The sequence below is a fragment of the Microtus ochrogaster genome, chromosome 8, assembly GCF_000317375.1.
Source record: "Microtus ochrogaster isolate Prairie Vole_2 chromosome 8, MicOch1.0, whole genome shotgun sequence".
NCBI classification, from domain to species: domain Eukaryota; kingdom Metazoa; phylum Chordata; class Mammalia; order Rodentia; family Cricetidae; genus Microtus; species Microtus ochrogaster.
Window position 1 is genome coordinate 11,925,994 of NC_022015.1, and position 12,268 is coordinate 11,938,261.

The 12,268-nt window shown below is 35.6% G+C and overlaps 1 protein-coding gene across 1 annotated transcript; it reads right to left on the reverse strand.

Moving 5' to 3' along the window:
* Positions 1 to 4,691: 4,691 nt before the first annotated feature.
* LOC102001545 (olfactory receptor 481) lies at positions 4,692 to 5,630 on the reverse strand. The gene has a single exon (XM_005351090.1). The coding sequence runs from the start codon at positions 5,628 to 5,630 to the stop codon at positions 4,692 to 4,694; it is 939 nt and encodes a 312-aa protein (XP_005351147.1).
* Positions 5,631 to 12,268: the final 6,638 nt, after the last annotated feature.

Sequence of the window (12,268 nt, forward strand, 5' to 3'; positions counted from 1 at the left end):
AAGAAAACCAAGAAAAAGCAATCAAACAGGTGAAGGAAACAGTTCAAGACTTGAAGACTGAAATAGAGGTAATAAAGAAAACACATTTCAAATACACACACGCTGAAAATGGAAGGAAGGAAAGACAAAGCAGGGGAGAGCAAAAGAAGAACAAAATGAGGTTGAAAGAAAAAGAAGAGGGAAACTGAATCTGAGGAATGAAGCATATTTGAGGAATTTGATAGCTGTGTTACTCAATCAAAAAGAACAGAAATTGGGATTTGTAGGTGAAAGATGTGTCAATAGAAAAATAAATAAATATTACAGGATGAAAATCAAGTAGTCCAAGAGCTTTCTAAGAGATGTGAAGTGATCTAACACATAGATGGTTGAAGTTCAAAATGGGAGGTCATGAGGTAGAAGGCATGTTTGAAGACAGTCACAAGTATATCTCCAAATTAATAAAAGTACATGAGATGAGAAAATTTTTAAAGTCTGAAAAATCCAAACATGGTAAGTATGAGAACAGTTTACATTTAGGAAAATTGTAGAAACTACAGGAAACCAAAACAGGAATGTGGGCAGATGTTAAAGTTCAGTAGTAGAATTCTCACTTAGCAGCTAAATTTAAATGTCAGTGTTATAAAAAAGCAGTAGGAGAAAGAGACAGAGACAACAAGAGAGACAAAAGCTTGCAGAAGATAAAATATGTACTCTCTATACTAAACAAAAATTTTTTAAATGATAGGTTGCAATGAAAAGAAATGATAGAAACTAGACTTCAGTGAAATTTTGTGTGAAAATATTTTAGCTGCTAACACAGCATTCTATTTCAAACAAAATGTTCAAAAATTCAAAATACTCCAAATTAAGGGTGCAAACAGGAATTTTTGACAAAAAGAAACCTGTTAAAAATTCATTATCAATAAACTTACATTATTGAAAAACAGTATTTTTAAATAAAAATCAATTAAAGAAAGCAATGGATTGCAAACTCTAGAATTCATATATAGTAAACTCACTGAGGTTTAAGAGAGAGTAGGCAGCCATTTTGAGAAATGGTTAACAGTTTTCCTTGTGTGGATTAGTAGCTGACATCTTTGTAAACAAGCTTGTAGAGTCAAGTTAAAATGAGAAAAAATATAAACCTTTATGCAAGTCTTTACTGAAATGATCACATGATCACACACATAAACCTGAACACGCAGACTTGTGGTTTTGAGCACTGCATGCCCTGCTATCACTATTGCTCCAATTATAATATACAAGGATTTTGTCAACCCTAGGAATTTATCTCCATCCCTTAAACTTTTAAGCATTAACCCATTGCTATATTTAAAGAAACTTGAGAAATTTTATATACCATATGTCCCTATCAATTTTAAGGGAGGGAAATTTTACTGAAATTTATATAGGCCAGGAAGTTTTGAAAAGAAAAACAGGGAAAACAAGAAAAGATTTCAAATAATTCCCAATTTGAATCCCTATCTTCTAACTAGAAATCTTACAAATCAGAAGAGAGATTTCTCACACAGACAGGCAGGCAGACAGACAGACACACACACACATACACACACACACAATGCAGCAAGTTTTTATTGCTCTCAATGGGAGTAGAGTTATCATCTTTGATTCTTATTTATTGACTCAGTCTGAGTAAAATTCTTTTCATTGCTACTGATAGTCTTTTTAGTTTTGCCATTTATTTTCAAAGAAAGCAACTTTTAAGAATGTGTTCCTGGTACTATTCAAGCCTCCATTCCTCTCTCTTCCAGGAGTAAATAGTTGACAGTGAAACTCCAGCATAAACTAAACATGCAACTGTATTTGTTTGTTAGGGCTGCTACAGCCAAGTGCCATGAGCTAGGTGTCTTATAATATGCATCCTTGTCTGTTCGGATGCTTGGAGTCCAAGAGTGAGGCATTGTTAGGGCTGGTTCTTCTCAGGGTACTGAGGGAGAATCTGCTCCATGCCTTTCCCCTACCTTTTTGGATTTTAATCCTTGGCATTCAATGGCATACAGCAGCGACATCCAGATCTGTGACTTCTTTTAACATGGTTTTATCCTTTGGGTTGTTTGCATCCAAAACCAGAACCCTAATCATACTGGATGGAGCATCTAGTTTACAACAGTAGCTATTGTCCCTTAAAAAATTTCTGCAATTAATCTGTTTCCAATAAAGCAACATTCAATAATCCTGAGAATTATAAGTCCTCCATGAATATTTTAGGAACAATTCATCCCCAACCTGCACCATAATCCATCACTGTCTTTCTCTTGAAAGTATGCACACTTTCGGCACTCTTGGCTGCTTTGGGCCAGATGTTAAGAAAAGGAATAAAGACATAATTTCTTTTGGAATGCCCAAATGTCTGTACAGTAGTAGAAGGTGAGGATCAAAGTCTATATCTCAGAGAGTAAAAACAGGGTTAAGGATTTGACTCGGTTGTAGAGTGCTTAGGTAGCATCCACAAGACTTTTGGCTGACTCTCCAGCAACAAACCAAAACCAAAACAAAACATATGAAAACAAGTGACCATCTACACAAACTGCATTTTGTAGCATCAGTTCTTCTGTTTGCACAGGTAATGTCTTCCTCTTTTACACTTAATCCGAACAAGGAAAAAAAACATGAATCTGCCCACTTCCGTAAAGGCCTATCAATGCCAGCTCTATCCACACCCCTTAGGGCTAGGTTAATTAAAGCTTAAAATCCTTAGAGTTTAAACACATGAGTCATATCTCTGTATAAAATTATAATAATAAGTTGAGACAATTTTAATCTTCCAAACAAAAAAGACTCAGATACCTGTGAGATAAGTATGTCACATATCTTTCTTCTGAGTGAAGTAAAAGGATAGAGGTAGATTAGCCATGCAGTAAGATTCATCCATGTCTATAAGAGTACCAGGAATTTTATAGTTTACATGTAAAATGCTATGTTCCATTTCCCCCCACATCTGGAGCTTATGTGTTTGAAAACTTATTCCTAGCTGGTGGAACTGTGTTGGAGAGAAGGCTATGACATCCTTGGACTGTGACCTAGCTTTTGTTGGGGGCACACCTTCAAGGTGATATTAGCTTCTCCTTGTGCCCTAAAATCTCTGCTTCCTGTCTCACCATGACACAATAAGTCATAAGCTCTTGGGACCACAGACCAGACATTGCAATGGTCCTGCTTTCCCGCTAGCATGGACTTGTGAACCAAAATAACTCCCACTCCCTTCAGTTGTTTCTTTCATGTACTTGGTCACAGCAATGACAAAAACAGATGTCATTTTACAAAGAGGTGGTATATCTTAAGAATAGAGATGAAAAGGAACATTAGTGAGAGATACAGTCAATTCAGTAAAACACACTGGGTTTGTGAATCTTGCAACAAAGATCAATGAAGAAGTCTGTCTGTTCTCTAAGGAAGATTACATTTGAGAACAGAAATACTATTGCCTCTAAGAGCAAAGTGTGGACAGAAAGATGAGGATAACCAGAAACAGAGAACAAAAATCTTCATCCAGCAGAGTTCGTATTTCCACCATGATGCTGAAAGTCTTTTCCCAGGCGGAAGTCAACCCTGGAATGCCACGGGCCATGTATGTTTGTGCAGGCTTCTGCCCTAGAATTGCTGCACTGGTGAATGTCTAGGTCCATAATGATATAAGAAGAGAGGTATAAATGAACAAATTTCAGAACAATAAGAACAAAATTCCACGGCAGCTTCCAGATGAGGACATCTATGTACTCGATCTGGCCAGTGAAAAGTCCAAGGAAAAGAAGTCAGTTTGTGCTTTAGTGATTCCATACCTTCACAGAATTTGTCCAACACTACAACTGTGTTAATAAAATTGCCAAAGTGTTAACCAGAAATCACTGTTAGAAGAGCTTCAGGGAGGAATTCTCACTGATCGTGAGTTGGGTAATCGGTGACCATAGATATCTCCTTGAGAGGTTAGAAGAGAATGACAAGGACGTTCTCTAAGCCATGACTTCCTATCTGTTTGCTAGTTTACAAAGACAGTTTCGCCATCCTATTGTCATCATCTAGAACAATGTTTACCTCTAAATTATACTCTAATACCTACGCATGCAGACCTCAGTCAGCAGATCTGGGCAAGATTTATTCAATTTCTTCTATAACTTGGTTTGTGCCTTATAATGGCAAAATAGAGGGATCATGATTCTTTTTCATTCTGTACCAAATTAAAAGAAAATAAACATAATTTTTCTGAGACACTATGATTACTGTTTTCAGAAGTTAAAAGAGTCATTCATCATATAAGGGTAAGAGTCATTCATCATTAGAAAGGGGTGACCTGAAACCCTAACTGGTCAGAATACCATTTGTTACACATCTACTGGAAATTTCACTCATAAGTGTTATTTTAAATAGAAAAAATTGAAAGTGTTTCACACTTTGAAATATGTCTATACGAAAATACTACAAAATTAGCAAATAGGAAATATTTAAAGTTAAAAACTATCCTCTGAAGTATTCTTACCTTTAAGAAAATCCACATCTCACTTTGATGGCACAGGTGTCTGTGTAAATCACACTTTTTAAATTATTAATGGAAATAAATATCAAATTTCTGTATGTACAGGAGCTTCTAACTATATAACTGTTCAGGGTATGGATAAAATTATGGAAATATCACTTGCATATGTTCTTCATGTCATTTATTTTATTATCCATGGAGTTTTTTCTGATTTACTTCAAGGGAACCAATGTGTTCTGGCCATTAATTTTTTCATAGCCTCTTTAACCTCTTTGTTCCTCAGACTGTAGATGAGAGGGTTCAACATGGGGATCACCACTGTGTAGATCACAGAAGCCACTTTGACCTGATCAGCTGAATAGCTTGACTTTGGCATCACATATACAAATAAAACTGTCCCATAAAACAAAGTGACCGCAGTGAGGTGGGAAGTGCAGGTGGAGAATGCCTTGTTCCTTCCCTCAGTAGAACGCATCCTTATGATTGACAGTAGGATATAAACATAGGACACAATGATGGTAGATAGTGTGCTTACTAGGACAGATGCCGAAGATATGGAGGGAGATATTTCAGCAATATAAGCATGGCCACAAGAGAGTTTCACAAGTGGGAAGAGGTCACAGAAAAAATGGTTGATTTTGTTTGGGCCACAGAAGTTTAGGTTCACAAAACAGCCTGTGAATGATGAGGCATTCATGCATCCACCCAAGTAAGAGGCCCCCAACAGGAAGAAGCAGATTGCTGGGGACATTTGAGTGGAGTAGAGCAGAGGAGAACAGATGGCCACATAACGGTCATAGGCCATGGTAGCCAGCAGGAAGCATTCTGTGGTTCCAAAAGCTACATCAGAGCCAAGCTGGGCTGCACAACCAGAGAGAGGGATAGTAGTCTTTTCTCTTAAGAAACTGATGAGCATGATGGGTGTGACCGATATGGAGTAGCCAATGTCCACAAAGGCTAGATGGCTGAGGAACAGATACATAGGAGTGTGAAGCTGTGGGCTGCTTCGAATTAAAAGGATTATACTTATATTTCCCAATAAAGTCACTATATAAACTGGTAGAAAAAACACAAATAATATGGCACGTAGTGTAGGACTATCTGTTAGTCCCAGAATAATGAATTCTGTCACCATGGTGTCATTTTCAGTTTCCATTCATTCACTCAATTGCTGCCTAATGGAACCAGAATCAGAGGAGAGTCATTGGCTGAAATGACCCTGCAATTAACATATGCATTTAAATATAATCTTATAATTAAAATTTAAAATGGCAATTTTTATAGTCATAGACTGCTTTGCAAATTTTCTTCTTGAATTCCATAAGATATTTTAGTAGGAGCTTCAATTACATTAGGATTCAACTATATAGTTACTACTAACACATGCTACAACAAATTTATTCCCTGTATATACAGGAGATGTATATACGGGGATCCTTATGACATTTATTTTTAGCACAAACTGTGACTAATATAATATTAGTGTTAGTTTTGACTCTAAGTTTTTCCCATGCGCATTGCAAACATGCTTCTACAACAGTGTTCTCTCCTCTAGTAAATATAGTCTCCAATTGTGTAAGTGACTGGCTAATAACAATAGAGCTAAATTAGACATCTTTTACTTTTACGACCTGCTAGAACAAAATAAGCCAAATTCTTAGTTAAAAAAAAAATCAGTACCAAGAGCTGGATGTTTTCTGCATTCTAGATAAAAAGACTCACCAAAATTCTAATTATTTCTGTGGTATAAACATACTACACATTTCGCAAATTGTCTCTAGACTCTCCTCTTCTCCTTTATGGGACTGTAGGAAGTGATAGTCTAGATATAGCTATGCCTTAACAAGTAAATAAGCAGAAACATTTGGAGCTTTTGTTAGACACACTTTTATATCCCATGTTCTGAAAAGCAGTGGTCACTAAAAAGGGGGGTGCATTTGGCATAAAGCAAGAGACTTGGAATGGTCAGGATGGAAGTGGGAAGCTATAATAGCTAACAAATTATAATAAAGGCCAATTCACATTTCAAAATTATGGCCCCTTTATTCAAGCAATAAAGCATGAACCAGGACAAGGAAAATATTAGTCCTCTTCATGCATTTTCACAACCCCAAAGCAATTATTCGCTTTTTTCTCTAAGAATTTCTGAGGTCTAAGAAATGGCACATATATAGCTATCAACAATACATATGTAGCTACCAGAAACTGCATTTTTATTTGAATTTATGAAGCTGTATTAGAATAAAGTTTATATAGTCCTGTGAGTCACAATTCCTCATTTACCATGGGTTCTATACAAAGATCCACACCAGAGACAAACTTTCTTAAAGAAAATAAATGCATGAAAGATATAAATGTTTTCAAGGTGGGATGTGGCTGCCTGAAAGAAGACAAAGCAATATACAGAAATGTAAGAGAGTGAGGAGCCACACAAAGTGAGGACCTCCTCTAGTGCACAGAACCACGGACAAATGACAAGGACTTTAAACCTCCTGTTTCCTACCTGTACAGAGGAGAACATACGTACCACATGTGAGCCCTGTGTTTATTTATGAGTGTGAGTAAAGACACTGAGCACTGTTCAAACCATAAAAATAATAGCAAAATTGTCCCAAACTCTTAAACTTTACTCAAGACAAATGACTATGAGACACTTAGGAAATTCAAGTATTTCTCTTTCCTTGAAAAGCAAGATGTGTAAGTCAGTGACATATCTATTACAATACCCAGGAGGGCTCAGAGGAATTGTCATTGCACAGCAAACCCACTTTTAAGTGAGTTTTTGATCATTTGGGACACAGGCCTAAATAGCTTACTTCCCTTAAAATTACAAGTACAAGTTAATTACTTCTTTTCTTTTGGAAAATTGTACTGAAAATCCTGTGGGAAAGAGAACTTACAATTACTCACCTACTGGGAGAGAAAAACAAAATGCACATGAGTAAGAATTAGATACAAGTGTATGGATTAAAGATTTTAATTACCCATGGGTTTAATTTGTTTTTATTTGACTGATTTGCGAAAGTAAATGACAACATTCGGCTGTAATTTAATTGAGCCACTTCTGAAATATGGTTGCATTTTGTGGCCCAGGTTTCACATTATCTATTCAGAGATGAGCTGGACTCCTCAGAAGAAATTAGTTTGCAGCTATGTATCCCACAGATCAGAAATATCATTCCAATAATGAAAACATGTTCATTTCCCACATATTCTAAGTTTGTTATAGAAGACTTGAGATACAAGCTACACCTGTGGGCAGACATTCTCCCCATTCTCTATTGCCTATTAACATTTATGACGTACAATAGAATAATCAAACTTATACTAACATTTTATGACTCTGCCATGCACAGCAGCACAGTGACTGTCAGATTGTCCTGGCCATGATGATCTTCAGTGATCTTAAATTGAGGCTTCACTTTCCCTAGGTTAAAAGTCGGGGTCTTTTCATCTTGGATTAGGTAGTCTATTTATTATGCTTCTTTAGTAAAATGCTCAGCCTGAAAACCCATATTCAGAGGATGCAGAACTTTAAGTGGTCCAAGTCCATGTCCAGCTAACTAAGAAACAGCCTACAAAGCTTCATCTAGTCTATAAACATACAATTCATTTAGCTTGTAAGGAAGTATAGAGGATGAAGGACGGTATTAGCAGCTGGCCAACAATCCAGTTAAAATATCCCAAACTGCATGGGAGAATTGAATTAATTTCATGTCTGTCTTCTCACTAGTATTTTTTTCACACCAGTTGATCTGTGTGTCCAATATCTGTGACTTTTATATGCATATTTAATTTCTAGAATACAGGAAGAGTTAAATACATGTTTGTTGAATTCATGCTAACTTGCTCAAAAATCTTTCACATATTAGTGTGCCATGGTAAAATAATGATATAAACTTCTACATCTTTATTGTTACCTAACTGTAAGTCATACAGTAAGTATGCCCTTTCTCAGTACTTATGGACGACTAACTGTAGTCAACTTTTATCTCAGATTTAAATAACTTTTTTGTTTATGACTTTCCCGACATCTTGTGCTAAGACAATTTCTACTAATGAGCAGTTTCAGAGAACTTTGAAAAATGTTTTGTACTTACCAAGCTTGTAGTGTTCTACAGCTATGCTAAGGGAAGCCTCTCATCTGCTTAGTTCTTAGAACACACAGATTGCTATGCACAGAGTATTGTCACTATCAAATGAATTTAGAGTTTTTATTTTATTATGGTAATCTACCCTTCTAATCAATCTTGAGTGTTTAAGGAAGCATAATAACTACAGATGTAAGGTCACGTAGTAGATCTGTAAAATTCATTAATTGTTTTGAACTGAAACTTTTTACTCATGGATTAGTAATTTAAATATAAAAATTTTTCCTCCCCTCCTGCTCATGGTCCATGATTCCACTTTCCGTGTTTGTGAACTTCACTTTTAAAGATCATATTATTTGGGATCATACAACTCCTGCTCTTCTGTAATAGGTTTATTTCACTCAGAGTGGTGTTCTCAGGAACTATGCATGCTGGGACATATTGCAGTTTTCTTCTCTTTTAAGACTGAATGATAGCCTGTTTTATGAACATACCACATTTTCTTCATCCATTCATCTGCTGATTCGCTTTGTGTTTCAAATTGTATTATTATTATAAGTACTGTAACTGACAGGAAATATTAATAATGCTTTGAAATAAATATTTCATTTCTTTTGAATAAATATTGAGAAGAAAGATTGTTGGCACACATGGTAGTTTTATTCTTGATTTTTAAAAAAGAACTACATACTACTTTCTGCAGAGGTTGTACTGTTTTACACTCTTATCTATAACATAGAATTCTGTATTTCACATTAATGAAGCAACGCTTTCTCTTTTTTGCAAAAGCCATCCTAAAAAGTATAAAAAATATATAATTTTGGTCTTAACTAACATTTCAGCTATGATTAGTCACTCTAAACATCTTTCAATAATGTATCCACTGGCTACTTACACATCTGTTCTATTTCTTATCTCATATTTATTTATTTATTGTATTTTAGCTGGATGTACATCTGGATGTCATATCCCCCGGAACTAGAGTTACTGGACAGTTGTGAACTGCCATGTGGGTGTTATGAATCAAACCCATGGCTCTTAACTGTTGATTCATCTCTCCAGCCCTAACCCATTTGTAAATCGTGTCTGCTTCAGTTTAAGGAGTTCTTTGCTTAATTTTGCAAAGCAACTCTTTTTCATATACATGATATAAACATATTTTCAAGTTCCAAAAGCTACCTCTTCATCCTCTTGAGTCTTCTCTGTGCTCTGGACAGCTTTTCAGTTTTGATGGAATTTTCTTATTTGCTTTTATTTTTGTTACTTGTATCTTTAATGTTCATATGTAAGAAATTACTGCCCATATGAATATCATAGAGTAGCCACATATGTATGATTCTAGGATATTTAGAGTTGCAGGTCTGACACTAACCCATTTTGTCAGTTATTTTTATGGTGCAAGATTGAGATTAAATTTCACCCTTTTGTATTAAGCCACTTAGTTTTTCCAAACATTTGTTAATGAAAAATTTCATAGCCGGGCAGTGGTGGCGCACGCCTTTAATCCCAGCACTCGGGAGGCAGAGGCAGGCGGATCTCTGTGAGTTCAAGGCCAGCCTGATCTACAAGAGCTAGTTCCAGGACAGGCAGCAAAGCTACAGAGAAACCCTGTCTCGAAAAACCAAAAAAAAAGAAAGAAAAAAGAAAAATTTCATTATCTACTATGTACATCTTCAAAGATCATTCAGAATATAGATGAGAGCTTCTATATAAGATTATTAACTTATTTTTACTGTTTCCCTATGTTTGTCTTTAATACAGTACCACAAATGTCTTAATTAATATGTTACTGAAAAATATTCTGGAGTGCTAGAAAGATGGCTCAGGCATTAAAAACTAGGATTACAACTAAAACAAAGCATGTTTTAGAAATAACAACTATGATAAACTTGATGATTTTGAGGGTTCTGTGAATATAAAAGTTTGAGTTGATATTTCTTCTTATATAGAGAAAGATTTTGCCAGAGCTCAGGTGGCTTTATAATCACATTGTGTATTATGGACATTTTAGCAATATTAAGTTTGTTTTATAAATGAAGCGAAGAGGCCATACCATATGTTACCTCTTTTTCAGTTTTGTTCATTGCCCTCTTGAAGCTGTCAACTTATGAGTGAGTACATACGATATTTGTCTTACTGAGTCTGGGTTACCTCACTCAATATGATGGTGTCTAGATTCATCTATTTGCTTGCAAATTTCAGTATGTCAGTTTTTTGCTGTGTAATATTCCATTGTATGAATGTACCACATTTTCTTTATCCATTCTTCGGTCAAGGGGCATTTAAGTTGTTTTCAGGTCCTGGCTATGACAAACAATGCTTCTATGAACATAGTTGAGCACATGTCCTTGTGGTACAATTAAGCATCCTTTGGGTATATAACAAAAAGTGGTATTTCTGAGTCTTGAAGTAGGTTGTTTCCTAATTTTCTGAGAAGCCACCATACTGATATCCAAAGGCGCTGAGCCATTTGCACTTCTATCAGCAATGGAGGACTGTTCCCTTTACCCCACATCCTCTCCAGCATAAGTTGTCAACAGGATTTTTGATCTTGGACATTTTTACAGGTGTAAGAGGGAGTTTCAGAACTGTTTTTGAGCTAATGAAGTTGAGTATTTCCTTAAGTGTCCATTAGCCATTTTAGATTCCTCTGTTGAGAGTTCTCTCTTTAGGTCTATACTACATGTTTATTGTATTATTTGTTCTTTTGATGACCGGTTTCTTAAGTTCTTTGTATATTCTGGAGATCAGTCCTCTGTCTGATGTGGGGTTGGTGAAGATCTTTTCCCATCTTGTAGACTATTGTTTTGTCTTGTTGACTGTGTTCTTTGCTTTACAGAAGCTTTTCAGTTTCAGAAGGACTCTTTATTAATTTTTTCTCTCAATGTCTGTGCTGCTAGGATTATGTTTAGGAGGTGGTCTCCTGTGCCAATGCCTTCAAGTGTACTTCCCACTTTCTATTCTATGATGTTCAATATGGCTAGCTTTATGTTGAGGTCTTTGATCCATTCAGACTTGAGTTTTGTGCATGGTGATAGATACAAATCTATATTTATTCTTCTACATGTTGAAATCCAGTTATGACAGCACCATTTGTTAAATATGATTTCTTTGTTCCATTTTATATGTTTGCTTCTTTGACAAATATCAGGTGTTTGTAGGTTTGTGGATTAATATCTGGGTCTTCAATCAGTTCCATTGGTCCTCCTGTCTGTTTTTATGCCAATACCAGACTGTTTTCAGTCCTGTAGCTTTGTAGTAGTATTTGAAGTCAGGGTTTGAGATGCCTCCAGAAGTTCCTTTATTGTACAAGATGGTTTTAGCTATCTTGGGTTTTTGCTTTTCATAAGAATTTGAGTAATGCTCTTTCAAGGTCTGTGAAGAATTTTTCTGGGATTTTGATGGGCATTACATTGAATCTGTAGATTGCTTTGTGTAAGATTGCCATTTTAACTATATTAATTCTACCTACCCAAGAACATGGGAGATCTTTTCACTTTCTAGTGTCTTCTTCAATTTCTTTCTTCAAAGATTTAAAATTCTTGTCATACAGGACTTCCACTTGTTTGGTCAGAGTTACTCCAAGATATTTTATCTTATTTGTGGCTATTGTGAAGAGTGATTTTTTTGGGTTAATTTTGAATCCTGCTACAAAAAATAACACTTTCAGTAGAAAGTGTTTATAAGTTTTAGAAGTTACTTG

Coding starts and splice junctions, on each gene's coding strand:
- LOC102001545 (XM_005351090.1), bottom strand. CDS start 5,630: ATGGAAACTGAAAATGACACCATGGTGACAGAATTCATTATTCTGGGA.